The sequence below is a fragment of the Cloeon dipterum genome, chromosome 1 (genome assembly GCF_949628265.1).
Source record: "Cloeon dipterum chromosome 1, ieCloDipt1.1, whole genome shotgun sequence".
NCBI lineage: Eukaryota > Metazoa > Arthropoda > Insecta > Ephemeroptera > Baetidae > Cloeon > Cloeon dipterum.
Genome location: NC_088786.1, coordinates 42,696,342 through 42,711,577, shown reverse-complemented (window position 1 = coordinate 42,711,577; position 15,236 = coordinate 42,696,342). Strand labels below are relative to the sequence as shown.

Here is a 15,236-nt window from a genome sequence, read left to right as displayed (position 1 = left end):
GGGGATGCAAAGCAAGGGATGAGGGGCTCAGCCCCAATCACACGCACAGCCGGGCACTAATCATTTCGAACACGCCAAACGGTCACTTTAACCGAATTCCACTGCTCCTGCTCATACTCACCCCCAACAACTAATTTTCGAGTTTAAATTTTAAAATTTTCATTTCCTAAAAAATAAGGGGCGTGTTTCATTTAATTTTTAACAACTTCTTTTCAAGTAGGAACTGGGATGCTAGACTCTGACCCTTTTGTCCTTTGATCGACATTTTCCAATAATGAAATTGCTTCTGATCCTTCGTTTTATTTTCTTTTCCCTTCACTTTTCTCGGCCCTTTGGCAGCCCCCGCGGACCACTTATTAAATTTTCAGCCCTTGCAGCTCTGCTGGACACTCCGTTCGGTCCCGGGAGTCGGAAGAAAGTTGGAGTGCGCGCGTTTATAAAAATCGACGAGTGCGCGTCGTTTTCAATTACGGACCGGTGTAATTGGCGGGAAAAAGCAAGGGGGGCAATAAATCTGCACCCGAGAGGCAATTAACGCGACAAGATCGACCTCAAGCACGAAATTGATCGAGAAAAGGACGTGGGAAATTTGTTCTGTTCGAATAAATGTTCAAATCACCTGGAATTTCTATTTTTCTGATTTAAACAAATTTTAGACGTCTTTAGGACATCTTCCGGACGTCTTTTTCCCGTCCAAACACCCTTTTCATACTAAAACCAGCACGCCCGTCGTATTGAAACTCTGGGCAGTCGTAAAAGACGTAAAAACAACTTGTCGTGGAAATGGAATTATTCGCGCCAAGTCGAGGGAGGAATAAAAAAGCAGGTGGTGTCGCGTGACGTGCTGAAAAATAGCAAACTTGGAATGCATGAGAGGCGTTTTGCCGGCGACTCAATTTGTCTGCGAGCTGCTCGTGTTTTAAAGAGCGCGCGCGAGTGACAAGGGGCTGACGCCTCGGGGCCACCAGTAAATCGACTGACTCGGCACTTTCCGCTTTTCCACGCCGCGCGAGTAAATAACTAAAACACGCTTGCTCGCATAGCCTGCCAATTAAACCAAACAAATTGATGGGGTGACTCGACACTCTCTCGGTTAGTAAAAAAAAATTAAAATAAAAATTCTTTATGAATTGTCGCGAGGAATACACATTTGCATACTATGCTCTCTTCTTGTATTTTTTCTCTGGCAAGACACGGAATTGCGAGTTTGAGACGTGCCTTTTCGTGGGGCGGGCAAAAAAGTGTTGAAGGGCGTCGTTAGTGCGTCGCTGGCCGCCGGGCCGGAACGCGGAATAAAACGTTTCCCTGCTTTTGTCCGCGATGAATCAATCACGGCGCTCTGCTCCCGACGGCCGCTGCTGCCTTTTTCAGCCGAAAATCGAAAATAAAACACCTGCTCGATCAAACTGTCTCCTTCTCAAAATCCTTACGACCCGTCAATAATCGAAAATTAAGCTTTTACCCTATTTTAAATAATAAATCAACCCCTGATTGAATTCAAAAGCTCCAAATTTTCAGGGCTACGTATTTGCACCCTGGGAGATGATATTCAGCAAGTTTGGAACCGCCGACTCTCGAAAAATCCGAATGAAAAAACGAAAAAGCTTTTGTGTTTAATCGAAAAGTCGCAGACGCAGGGGATGAAAACTCGGCGTGCGGGGGTGAATTTCGCTGCATGCGGCGCGACGAATAAAGAGCAGAGAGAGTATCGACTGAAATGCACCGAAAAGAAAGAGAGAAAAAAGGGTTGTCTGCAATCGGAGAGTGGAAAAAAACGCTCGACGTCGGGCGAACAAAGAAAAAGAAAGAAAGGCCTTGTTTCGCCATTTTTTTTAATTTCGGCTCGCGAAAATTTCGAAATTTGCAGACGCGAGGTTTTTCCCTCTTTGCCGAGAAGGGATATTTGTTTGGAGCAAATCTGTGCTGTGCGCGCACGAAAAGCAGCAGGGACAGTTCAAAGAAAAAAAAAGAAAAGGAGCCGAGCGAGCGAGGAGGAGGAAAAGTCCTAGGCCGTGTGCGCACACAAAAGGGCAAATCCGATTAATTAGGACCGAGATGGAGAATTCGAGAAAAGCGTTCGGGGGGAAAAGAAATTGCTTCTCGTCGGCAAAATTGCAATTTCCGATCCTGTTCAATCTGAATGCCGGCGAATTGCCTGTTTCGTGTATTTCGTCAGCGCTGCATGTCCCTCACAATTTCACGAAATTAGATTTTTCTGTTGAAAAATTAGCCTGTACTCGTTACATTGAGTCAATGGTAATTTTAAAAATTCAGTGAAAATCTTTCACCTAATTGCCCAAACTAATTTTATTTTGTTAAAAAAGGGGTCTAAAAAACCTGCTAATTCATAATTATTTATATCTTGATATTATCTTCCCTTCAAGGTGAACTTTCTTTCAACCAGCCTAAAAAATATCTGGCGTAGACTTTTAAAAATGCGATAAATTTGGGAGAACTTTCCGAGGGTGTTTTTTTCTCGGTGAAAAAGTGTTTGAGGGTGTCAGGTGTGCGTGGCGTCGAGCAGGGCAATCTTGCCCGGGGTGCCACCTGCGGCCTCTCTCGCTTATTTACGCTGCCACCCCCCCAAATCTGCCAGCCAATTTCCCTCGAAACTTGAACACATTTTTCAAAATGAAATTTAAAACAAAAATTAAAATCCTAATTTAAAAATTTCGCAGTGTAAAATCTATGAAATAAAAATTTAGATTGAAATTAAAAATTATTGCAATATTTTGTTTTGGATGATTTTTGTTATTTTATTTTCATTTTTTTTTGTGTGTATGTGAGGAACTGTTGCGTTGAACCGTGCGAGTCGCGGCGAGCAGCGAGTGAAGAGCAGGAATTTCTGGTCGACTGGTGCGAGGGGCCACCTGCAGGCCGCTCGTCGAACTGCGCGACGTCAGCTCGGCTCGTCAGATGTCACGTTTTCGCACTCGACCTCAACACTCGACTCGACATCAAGTCAAGTAGTGTCGCCTGCTTTTAATTTTCCCGAAATTAATGACACAAAATCTTTATTAAGCAAAACTACCAAAACATGTAAATAATTTATTTCAGAGGTAAAAAAAAATAATAAAATTATTTTAAAAAGTCGGCTGCTCTGTCTAATTCGACAAAAAAAGGAAGAGGAAAAAAGGCGCGAGAATCGGGCCGATCGAACGGCGGAAAAAAACAAACAAAGCGCGATTATTTTCTTTTCAGCTCGTCTCCGGCCGCGACCGATGAGTCTGTTTCTGCGTTTCTGTGCTGTGCAGTGCGTGTTGTCGAAGGCTGCGCCGAGATCGATGCGAAAGAAAGAAAGAAAGAGTTTCTGCTCACGCAGCCGATGGCGAAATTCACGTTTTCCCCCTTCGCACACGTGACGGGCCACAACAACACGGGCCCTAGCCTTACAAGCCAATCAAAATAGAAAAAAATTAATTCCATTCAACGGCACTATTTTTCTACAAATTAATTCTTCCAATTATTAGATTGAAAATTAAAATAAACTCATGCGGCCCCAAATTTATATTTTAGTCAGACCAAATGGGTTGGCAAAAATATATTTCAGATTTTTTTCTAATAAATTCACGGTAACTCAATCAGCACAAAAGTTTTGTTTTCAATTATTTTCGCTCAGTGTTTGTTTCGAGCCCGTCGAGGAGTTGTTCCCGTTTTTCGGGGGAAAAGCGTGCGTTGGCGACGAAAGTAATCAATCCGTGCGTCGCTCTGCTCTGCGAAAGGGTGAAATTCACGCTCGCTCTCCGATTCCCCCATCCCGCTCCCCCCGCCAAAAAAATACACAACTTGCCGTGCACGAGAAAATTAATTGGAAATCCAAGAATCCGCGCATAAAATTAAATTCATCCACCAACCAACCACTTGGCAAATCCACAATTTGATCTCAAACATTTTGGCCGCATTATTTATTTTTCAGAGGCATTTCGGTGTTAGTTGGCTTTCGTGTCTCGCTCGTCGGTAATAATTAGCAAAAAGAGTTTGGGTCAATATTGGAGCGCTGGCTGGCTGCTAATTAACATAATTACCGCCGCGAGAGTTCCCACAAAAGCAAACAACGCGCGAAAATTTCCGCCGCCGCCGCCAATTACGTGTGCGTTCTGCTCCGCCTTAAAAACTCTATTTCCTCTCGGCCGCTACTTTATTTTATTTTCACTCCAGAATCGCACAAAAAGCACCAAATTGTGAAGCATGAACTCATTCGAGAGTCTTTAGCTGCGTTGACGAATTTTTTTATCCGCAGTTCTCTGCAAATTGATAGCGAACGAAACCGGTTTTGCTCCAATTAACCGTGACCGAACGCGATGAGCATGTCCCCTTTAACGCGTGTTTTCGCACAATTGCGCAAAATATAATAATAACAACTTGCAGCGCGCACGACGTTTCGTTTTACGCGCTTTCCGGCTTTCCGGCCAGCTGCAAAATGTGCCTCTTTCCATCTCCATTGCCCATTAAAACTAATTGAAGCGACCAGCGCGCAAAAATTTCCATTCAGGGTGAAAAATATTTTATTTTTTAATTTTCTATTTTTAGCCACCTTTACGACGCCTGATGGGTTCTGCATCCCAGGTCAAGAGCTTTCAGAATATGACCCTTTCGAAGCTGTCTCAGGGTGTTCAGGGCCGAGATTTTGGACACATTAGGGAGTTTTTATGGGATTTTACATTGGGCCCGTTTTGAAGCTGCGCAGTAAACTTGTGCGCATCTGAAGCATGCGCAGTATGTTCAGATCGCTTCTCCATCTCTCTGAGAAGCCGAAAATCGTCACTGCGCAAGCGTGACCCAAAATAAAACCTTCTGCGCAGTCGTAATTCCCACCGGGGGCCGGGTTGCGATCTGTGTTGCGGTTCCCGCCGGTCAGAAGTCAATATGGCGTCGAAATAATGGAGGCCAATCCAGTCGGCCAATCAAAAGCGTTGAAAAAGAGGCGTGCCGATCTTATAATTTAATTCCCGCGTATTTTGTTACACATCCATTAGCCTGGTTTGCCCTCTAACGGTCGATTCGCCAATTACCGGCCTAATCAGCTGTTTGTAAAGAAATAACAACAAAAATATTCACTGTGTAGAAGGCATTTTCATTTAATTTTACGTTTGTAACTTCCCGCCATATCTGCGCGTCACGGGAATCTGGACCACGGTGACCCTGACAATGAGATAAATTACTGTTAAGTTGGTAATCTATCTATTAAAAGACAAATTATTTCAAATTTATTTCCTTACATTTCCATCCTGAGGTCAAGCGAAACGACCTTTAAAAATTTGCATGTAAGTTTTTTGCACAATTCCCGCCGCGTTTAAGTAAAGAGCTTTCGAGGCAGGGTCGATTTTGCCAGGGTTGTTAGCTGTGTTGTGTGCGACAGTTGCGCAGAGAAACGCACGTGAATGGCTGTGTAAGTGCGTTCATTAGCGGTGAATTCGCATTGTTCGGCGGGCGAATCGCTAATTGCGCCGATCGATTCGCATAACAAGCGCAGCGAAAAAAGGGACAAATAAAATCCAGTAGCTGCAGATGCTGCCGGAGAAAATGATTGCGAGGAGTGTTTGCGTCTGCGTGTCGCGTGAATCAACCGCAGTTCATTCATGGCACGCGCCAGCTAGACCGCGTGTAGTCTCTCTATTAAACGGCTCTATAATTACGCGCGCTTGTCGAGCAACTCTCTCCCCTTTGATTCCGCCGCGTGTGCGATTATCGTTCATCTGTTTACATAATCGCATCGCATCGTTTGTCACAGCATGCCGCTAATTCATTCTTTAGACATGTTAAACTCACTCGTCTGCACAGCAGATTTGATCCAACTTTATAGATCCTGCTGTGAGTGAAAGTGCATAATTATTTTGACAGTATAATTACTGTCGGTCATCTTGACCGCACGATCCGTTAATTTGTCACTCTGGAATTTTTATCAGGGAAAGTCACGGCGAAAATCTCTTACAAGAAATGATAGGGCGCAGCCAAAAACAATTTATCACGAAAATACCATCAGCACAATGAATATTTTTGTTGTTATTTCTTTACTAACCGCTGATTAGCCCGGTAATTGGCGAATCGACCGTTAGATGGCACATCAGGCTGACGGAACTGTAACAAAATACGCGGGAATTAAATTATTAGGTCGGCACGCCTCTTTTTCAACGCTCCTGATTGGCCTCCGTTATTTCGACGCCATTTTTACTTCTGACCGGCGGGAACCGCAACACAGTTCGCAACCCGGCCCCCGGTGGGAATTGCAACTGCGCAGAAGGTTTTGATTTTGGTCACGCATGCGCAGTGATGCGTTTCAGCCTCCCTATGAGACAGAGATCCGATCTGAACATACTGCGCATGCATGAGATGCGCACAAGTTTACTGCGCAGCTTCAAAATAGGCGAATATTCAAATAATTATAAATGACCGGTGTTGGGAACCAAGCTGGACCTCATTTCCCACGATTTTGCAGTGAAAATTCACCTGAAAATGTCTAGCGATCGTGATTTAGCTCTTGAATTTCGTAAACTTTTGCGCGCTGTCTAATTTAGTTGAGTGAAGAGCGGCGGGCGGTGAAGGAGTTGGAAATAAGCCAAGGAGGAAAGTACATGCTGCTGAGGGAGGTTTATTGATTACCACGAAATAAGAGACTGCAGAATGTATGTTTTTCTTGCAAAAGGAGCCATTAAGAGCAGGAGGAATGTTGACCCGAGTCGTTCACGTTGTTGGCGTCGTCGTCGGCGCGAATCAATATAATATACTCAGCAGTCTCCTCCGCAAGCGAGCGATAAAAGATTTAACCCCGTCCGTCCGTCTGTCTGTCCGTCCGTCCGCCAAGCAATCAAACAAATTTAGTGCCGCAGAGTCGGTCAGAAAATGAAAAATTTAAAATGAATGCGAGTCACGGAAACTTGCCCAGTGTTAATGACACATAATTGATTTTCTCTGTTCGGACGTAATTTTAATTTCATCTTGGAATGTTTTATATCTTGGCCAACGCACAACGCAGGGTTTGTGACGCACAAATGAAGGTTTATTACTCTTGGAAAAGAAGATTTACTGCTTCGAGCTGATAAAACGGTTGCCCTGGAAACGGGTGCTCTTCAATAAAAAACGTGCTCTTAAAAATTTTGTTCAAAGACTGCAAACTGGGCCTGGAAAATCATGTAAAAATGTGCAAAAATGTGTTTTCAGTGAAAATTGTAATTTGGGGAAACTTTTATCCCCTTTCTGAATCTCCAGGATTTTAATTTTTCAGTTAATGTGATTTATTAAATAAATTTAACTCTGCGCCCTGAAGATTTCATTCCAAAATAAATTCGAATAAAAACACGCTCAGGGCTTCTAACGTCTCCACAAATATAATTTCGGTTATCAAAATTTATTTCCAATGTTTAAATTCCCTGAATTTGTTCTCAGGGTGGAGGAGAATGTTCCTCTTGCATTAATTAATAATTCAAGACAAATCGGAAGGCAGTAAAAAAGAAAAGAAAATTTGGTGCGTGCGCGTCGACTAACTTGTTGCACTTTTTGCTGCTTGGCGGAGGCCATTTTTGCCACTGTTCTCGAGTTCCGGCCGCCGCGGCATTGTTTGCATTGTTGCGAGTCGTGGGAGAGGCGCACTCGAACGCAAATTCTCTTGGTCGCGCGCGTCGTGTTTCTTGGCTCGCCGGCGTTAAAGTGCGATGTGCCGGAGACGCGGAGACACACGCGCGGCGCCCGCGCGATCAATAGTCGCCGCCGCCACCGCCGCCGCAGCGCCGAAACTCTTTCGGTCTCGGCGCGCGCTTTACCCCCGTCACGCCACTTTTCCTCCACCTCCTCGCCAATTTCAACCCCGGCCGCATCCCGGAATTTTCGCAGCACTTCTGGCATGAAAAAGGGTTGACACGCCGGTCAATTCAGCGTTTTCCACCCTGCGGAAATCATCTCCTGAGATGAGTTAGGTGAACCTGAGAGATTGGTTTTTAAATTAAAATGTTTTTTCTGTGTGAATAGTTAATTTCAACCCTTTGTAAATCAACCCCTGATTAATTTTCAGGGTTACAAAATTAAAGTCTTGTACTTGATGGGTAATACATAAGTTTTTGGTAGTTTAAAACCTTTCAGGTACATTGCAAAAAATTTAAAAAAAATCTGAAAATATGGAAAAAATGTGAATTTATTGTCAATTCAACCAAGATGATAGTTTTAACCCTTTGCAAATCAACCCCTGTTTGATTTTCAGGGTAAAAAATTTATAGCCTTGTACCAAAAATGCCACATACAAGTTTCAGGTAGTTTAAAACCTTTCAGGTACACTGTGATAATTTTTAAAAAATTCCGAAAGTCAGGAAAAAATGCGATTTTTTATCTCAATTTAACCAAGATGGTGACTTTGAGCCCTGATAATTCCTCCTGAAAATAAATTCAGACAGTTTTTAACACTCAGGGAATCTAACCTGCACACGAACTGCCAGGTGTATTGATATTTATACCTCTCAGGTTGAAGGTGATCTTTAAATTAGGCCCTGAAATACGGAAAAAAGTGAAATTTTTTCCTTTTTTTAAATTTCAAGGAGTAAAATCTGCACCCTGATATCAGGTTCTGGAGGCTAGAGATTAATTATACCGTCTCAAAAGTTGCAAAAAATCGATTTAAAAATCGGACTAGAGCTGAAACTGGTTTTAGGATTAATTGGCTCAAGTAAATCGACTCCGGATGCAAAGGAGCAGAGCAGTGTTCGCATCGTTCTTTCATTATTTCTTTCTTTCAAATGCGCAGCGCAGGCGGCAGAGTTTGTAATTGCGTTTGTGCGAGCGCGCAGAGCGGGCGGGCGGGCGTGCGGCCGGGCGGGCGGGCGGCCGAGCGGCCGGGGTGTGACTCGACGCAACTTTTTCCACCCGCCGGAGCAAACTGAAAAGGCCGCTTCATTAATCCGCGGCGGCAACAAGGGTGTGAACCAACTATGTTTCGCAACGCTCAAAGTAGTCCGCTTTTGCCTTTGCCTTTGCGCCGCGGCTAAAATCGTTACCAACCTCGCGACACATTGCAGGTTGCAGGACGCACCGCGCTTTCCACTTTTTTTGAAAAAAAAAATAATATTGAACCGCAAACTGCGTAACTATGAGAAGGAGAATGGATTGTGCGAAGCGCCTGATGTAAATTAGCCTGGCTTTTTAAGCGGCCGGAGCGGCGAAAGAGCGGATTTCGGTGCTCCACTTGTTGCGAGTCGTCCGACAACTTTTATAAAACGTCCAATTCGATCGCGGCTTTTTATACGCATTTCGCGAGCCATCCGAAAAGAGTACTAGAGTACGCGTTCCAACTCTTTTGTGACAAAAAGTAAACATTTTTTGAAATAATTCTCGAGGTCCGGCTCGGGAGATGAAGCGAAAGTAATTTTTTGTATCTATGGAGCAACGATTTGGTCTATGTGAGTGGCCCATGGCCCAGTTGAGGTTGAGAAGGCCGAAAAGTGGATTTCCAACTCGTTCCAGTGCCTTACGCAACACCGATCTTTTTTATTTGAAAACGAAGCACCAGCGACAATATTTGTCGTTCCTGATACCGACTAATTTATTTTAATTAAATATATCCCTCAATTCAATATTTTGAATAATATTATTCGGAGCGTCGTGGGTTGTTATTTTGACGCCGGAGGAGCTAGGCAGCCGCGGGGTTCGTCACGCGATTGTTTGCACAGGAAGTGCGAGCGCGAGATAAAAAATGAATTAATCTGTTGCTCGCGCGCGGCCGAGGAGAACGAACAGGGCAAGGGGGCTGTTTCGCGGCCGCGCCCCCTCGTACCGACGCCGCGGCAAGCAAATAGAGATAAATGAAATGCTCCTTCATGAATTTTCATCTAGAATTATTTTCGGTGACTTTCCATTTCGAAGTAATTCGGATGCGGTGAGAAGCGGCGCCGAATTTTTAATTTAATTGCTGAGAAAATAGATTCACGCGCGCCGCGGTTTATTGTTTTATTGGCCGGGCGATGGGAAAAACGCTCTTTGACATGGGAAACACCACACTCGCGCTGCTATTTCGAAAGTACACACACTCACATAATACTACTTGCTCTCTTGATTAATTTTTGCAACAGGCGAATAAATTCTGATACGGAAATTTTTTGTCAATTCAACCAAGATGGTAGATTCAACCCTTCGTACATCAACCCCTGTTTGATTTTCAGGGTTAAAAATTTACAACCGTGTACCTGAAAGGTTAGATATAAGTTTAAGGTGGTTCAAAACTTTTCAGGTAGACGGCAATTATTTTTAAAAAATTCTGAAAATCAGAAAAAACGTTAATTTTTTGTCAATTTAACCAAAAAATAATAATTTTACCCTGAAACCCTTTCAGGGTGCATAATAAAAAGGTGGGTAACTTCGATTAACTAAGAAACCCTGACAGGTTAATTTATTAAACAATATTTTTCTAAATGAACTATCTACTTTAAAATAAAGTACGAACGAACACGGCTCTTTCTTGCATCCTTGCAAACACAAATCCTTTCAAAGGTTGCAAAACGCGACCCTGGCCTCAGATCTATAACAGGTGCTGACCCTGACAGGTGGAGCGCGATTGCCACCGAACACCGAATTCGAAACTAGTTAATCAACACGATTTTTTTTAACAATAAATTATATAAAATCTCCTCTCCCGCCACACTGGTATTAAAAAAATCAGGGTAGCCTTACCTTTGGGTCGATGAGGTCCTCGTCAGGTCGGTGGTACTTCTCGAACCTGAAGCTGTTGCTGCGGTAGAGCTGATTGTCCTGCTTGTGTTTGTCGCGGCGGAAGAGCCGCCTGGTCAGCGCCCTGGCGTTCAGGTCCAGCTCCAGCACGAAGCCCTTGGGCCGCGGGGGCAGCTCGGGGGCGGCCGGGGGCGGCGACGCGGGGCTGCTGCCGGACGTGCTCGACGCCGTCACCAAATCGCACCACATGAAGTCTTTCGGCACCTTGGAACCCTCGCTCGGCGCCACCTTTGGCCGCACAAACCGCGTTTAAAATCACTCGAATGCCCACTCAGGGTCAACCTGACGCCAGGGCCCATGGGAAAAAATTGTAAAATGTGGAAATTTAAAATTTCTGTCGGTTTGTAAAGGTTTAGAAACCCTGGACTGTTGGAATGACCCGAACCTGAATTCAGGATAAATTAAATAAATTGATAGAAAATTATAAAAAGGACGTGAAAATGTTTTCGAATGAAATTCCTGGATTAAAACTGTTCCGAACTGAGGTTTGGGCAGCCTGGCGTCAGGGTAAGGCGAGGGAAAGTGGGAAAAGAAGTGCCTTCTGCTTGGCTGCGGGTTTGTAGCACAGCTGCTCCTTCTTCCTGGCGAGCGCCACTCGCTTCCACACGCGCTCCATGGCAGCCGCGCGCCGACTAAGACTCGACGGCGAGAGCGAGCGAGCGAGACTGCCGGCCGGGCGCCGCACCCAGAGCCACCTGAGCGACGAGCGCGCCAAACTGTCGCCAGCCAATAAATCGAAACAGCCGACAGCCCGACACGCAGCGCTCGCTTTCGTTGCTCCGGGCTATTTTTTTACTAATTATTTTGGGCATCTCGCTCGGTTCAGAGACAATTTTTCTATATTTGATAATTTATTAGGATTAACAATAAAAACAACAAGTATGGTAAAATTAGGAAATTGTAACACAAAATTAAATGTATTGCATTTTAGATGGACAAAAAGGAAAGGCTTGAAAGCTGCGGTGAATTAAAGATGAGCTTGACGTTTTGGTGTAAATTAATGCGGCTATCACACGAGTTGCGGCGGTGCTTCCGCGAGAAAATGCGACAACAGTTTCACTTTTATGCTAATAATCATACATTACGCATGAAAATCTCTTTTTGGATGCACAAATTGACAAACTGAATTGAACAGCGGAAAATATTTAAAAAAAAAAACTTAAAAATCAACCACTGCAAGAATCAGAAAAATTGTATAATATACTGTCAGGTCAAGGCTTAACAAATTTTATGAAAAGATGAATTTAATAATTCATCTCCTCACCCTGTACCTGAGACCAGGGTAAACCTGTTGACAAGTCATTGGTTGATTTGCTAAGGATTAATCACTATTTAAAAATAAATTAACTATTTCGAGCGCAATCAGAACTTTCAGGTGTGCAGCAGCAGGTCCAGGTCGGCCCTGAGAGCGAACCTTTTGCGCTGCAGGTCACGCAACATGTCGGTGAACTTGAGCTCGGACAGCACCATCAGACGGCAGTGCTGCGGCGCGTCGTCGTGTAGTAGATACCTGGAAAAGGTTATTTTTAGATTCTCAGGGTCGGTAGGGGAAGCGCGCAGGACCTGTTCACAGGGTAGTAATGCATATTTTCAGTGTTGTTCCCGGGGGCAACCGTCACCTCGACGCACTCGTTCAGCAGCGCCACGTTCAGGGTAGCCAGCCGCGTCGCCTCCGCCATCATCCGCTCCACGCCGAACTCAAGCACCTTCTCCTTAAGCCTCTTCCTGAAAAACAAAATTACCCTGTCCTGAACCTAATCTCAGGGTACACTAGTACGATCCTGATTCATTTAATTATCAATTTAATAAAGCTGTTAACAATTTATTTTCTGTTTAATTCCATTTTTCCCCTCCCAACCTGATTTCAGGGTAGATTTTGATACCTGAAGTGGTCGTAGATGCGTTGGTCGACGTTGTTCAGCGCCATGAGTTTCTTTTTCTCCTCGCCCGAGAGACTGGTGCGGTACATCGACTTGGCCGGCCGGGCGTTCAGGGTCTGGAAGGTGACCTGCTCGAGGGGCCAGCACATCAGGTCGGCCAGCAGCACTAGCGACACCTCCATGTACTCGGCCACCATCACCAGGTCGAACTCGGCGTCGATCATTCGTAAAAGCTCGTTGATTTTGGATTCGTCCTTGAAATTCCTGCTGCTGAAGCCAAAATCGAAAGCCATCTGAAAAAAAATCAGATAAAAATAGAAAAAATAATTCTTGTCCCACATATATATCTTTTTATCTCAAACACACGTGAATGTGTAATAACGAGAAACACTCCCCCGAGCTCTTATCTGTGTTTTGATATTTTAATCTTCAATTGCTTTTAGCTGTGATTTTCAACGCGTCAAGCAATGCTTTTGTACCGAGATTACGCTTTGACATTTTAATGCCAATCATTTTGTGATTTATTACTCACTAATTATTCTTCAAGTGAAACCAATTGAAACGAAAAGTGCGATTACAAGATGAACATTTCGGTACTTGCATTTTAATTAAAAATACCTGTACCCTCTCTCAGGGCGTACAAACCTAGCCAAACTTTAAAATTTAGTTAATCAGGGTTTAATTTATTGAATTTAAAGTTGATTTGCCCCCGGCGGCAAGAAATGGGACATCCGGGGATACCCGCGTATTGACATAGACTGTTTTAAAGAGCATCTTTTGGGCATCGGGAAGGATGTATCTAATATCTTGCTGGAAAACTAATGAATTTTCAGACCTGGTTGAGTCCGATGCGCAAACCGAGTCTGGGGCCCATGAACATCTGGTCGATCTCGTCGAGAGGAAGTGCCAGCAGCGATTTCAGGGTGAACTGATTTTGGAAAAGGTGCTCCTGCACGTTGTAGTAGTTGAAGAGCGACTCGAACAGCGCCCACGGCTCCCGCACGATGCTCACGAACCTCGTGTCGTCCGGCATCACCTGAAATTTTCAAAATTGAACCTATTTTTGGAATTAAAAATTGAATTAATTTCTACCTGGTGAACCGCCGGGGCGTTGAACCGCGAGTGGTGGGCGAAAATGTTGAATGAGCCGTACGCGTCCATCACCTTCGGGTCTATTTGCCCAATTTGGAACGGCTCAGGGTGGCCCAGGTAGTTATCTAAGAATAAATTGGATAGCCGAGGATATCTAATTTGTTGCTTAAATCCAAATGGAATATTATTGAAATTTCTGCTCTTTTGTAAAAATATAAAATTAATTAACAATTCGTTACAGGTTTCAGGGAGGACGAAGTTGAGGCCGAGGCCGAGTCCGCGGCGCATCAGAATGTTCTGCACCGTGGAGCTGCCGCATTTGTGCGTCTTGAGGAAGAAAATGTTGTCGAGCGGCTTGCATCGCGGCTGCCGGAGCGCCGCCGCCGCCGCCGCACTCTCCGAGCTGCACCCTCAGTTTTAACTCTTTTCTCGCAGGTCGAATAATTCGGGGGCTAACCTGGGGCCGACGACCAAGAAGGAGACGAGCAGGCCGGCGGCGATGAGCAACAGCAGGAGGTTTCGCGTCGTCAGTCGCCACGCCATGGTCATCGCTGCCTCTCTAGGAGACAGACAGAGAGAGAGAGAAAGGGCCGGAGCAGGGAGACAAGTGCACACACGGCCGCCCGGAAGATAAGATTACGCTGAATTATCATACGCTATCGCACACCTAGGCCGCGCGCATCCGCATGATTTACGCCTCATTGTCACACCAACGCACAGATTCCACCTACTGTGCACTCGTAAAAGACACACAAGCACCTCCAGGTTGACAGCAATCAGCTTTTTCAAATGACGCAAACATCCTTCTTTTAGTAAATAAATATTATTAGTAAACATTTACGAAAAATGTTGATTTTAAATTTAAATTTGAACAAATTTCATTGGAAAATTTCAAATTTATTTAAGAACCAAATGAAACCCACCGGGATCCGGATTGCGATTTGTGTTGGTTTTCCCGCCGGTCAGAAGTCAATATGGCGTCGAAATGATGGAGGCCAATCAGAAGCGTTGAAAAAGAGGCGTGCCGACCTAATAATTTCATTCCCGCGTCTTTTGTTACATTTCCATTGGCCTCTGATGTGCCATCTAACGGTTGTCCGCCAATTTTTCGGCGCAATCAGCTGTTTGTAAAGAAATTACGATGGGCCCATTTTGAAGCTGCGCAGTAAACTTGTGCGCATCTTAAGCTTGCGCACTATGTTCCGATCGCTTCCAGATCTCACAGGGAGGCTGAAACTCATCACTGCGCATGCGTGACCATAATCAAAACCTTCTGCGCAGACGTAATTCTCACCGGGGGCCCGGATTGCGATCTGTGTTGGTTTACCGCCGGTCAGAAGAAAATTTGGCGTTGAAATAATGGAGGCAAATCAAGAGACAATCCAGCGACCAATTAGAAGCGTCGAAAAAGGGGCGTGCCGACCTAATACTTTCCTTCCCGCGCATTTTGTTACATTTCATTCAGCCTGATGTTCCATCTAAAGGTCGATTCGCCAATTAACGGGCTAATCAGTTGTTTTTAAAGAAAAAAACAACAAAAATATTCATTTTCATAAAATT

The 15,236-nt window shown here is 44.5% G+C and overlaps 2 protein-coding genes across 2 annotated transcripts in view; both read right to left on the bottom strand.

Moving 5' to 3' along the window:
- Positions 1-11,341, bottom strand: part of hwt (heavyweight) — a 31,434-nt gene extending 20,093 nt beyond the window's left edge. Inside the window, exons 1-2 of the mRNA XM_065496712.1 lie at positions 11,243-11,341; positions 10,648-10,932 (exon numbers count right to left, since the gene is read on the bottom strand). Coding sequence (XP_065352784.1) covers positions 10,648-10,932; positions 11,243-11,320 — 363 coding nt within the window. The 5' untranslated portion in view covers positions 11,321-11,341. The remainder of the gene's footprint in view (positions 1-10,647; positions 10,933-11,242) is intronic.
- A 301-nt stretch (positions 11,342-11,642) lies between these two features.
- Positions 11,643-14,219, bottom strand: LOC135943570 (galactose-3-O-sulfotransferase 4-like). The gene is made up of 7 exons (XM_065490190.1): positions 14,134-14,219; positions 13,916-14,079; positions 13,677-13,801; positions 13,420-13,620; positions 12,588-12,877; positions 12,268-12,429; positions 11,643-12,214 (listed from the first exon to the last, which is right to left on the bottom strand). Exons 1-7 carry the CDS (start codon positions 14,217-14,219, stop codon positions 12,076-12,078), a joined length of 1,167 nt encoding a protein of 388 aa, XP_065346262.1. The 3' UTR covers positions 11,643-12,075.
- Positions 14,220-15,236: the final 1,017 nt, after the last annotated feature.

What these genes read in the sequence shown, in the direction of transcription:
- LOC135943570 (XM_065490190.1), bottom strand. Translation starts at nt 14,219, where the DNA reads ATGGCGTGGCGACTGACGACGCGAAACCTCCTGCTGTTGCTCATCGCC. An exon ending in CTTCGTCCTCCCTGAAACCT is followed by an intron (nt 13,802 to 13,915) that starts GTAACGAATTGT and finishes ATTTATTCTTAG; the next exon opens with ATAACTACCTGGGCCACCCT. An exon ending in CATTACTACCCTGTGAACAG is followed by an intron (nt 12,215 to 12,267) that starts GTCCTGCGCGCT and finishes AACCTTTTCCAG; the next exon opens with GTATCTACTACACGACGACG.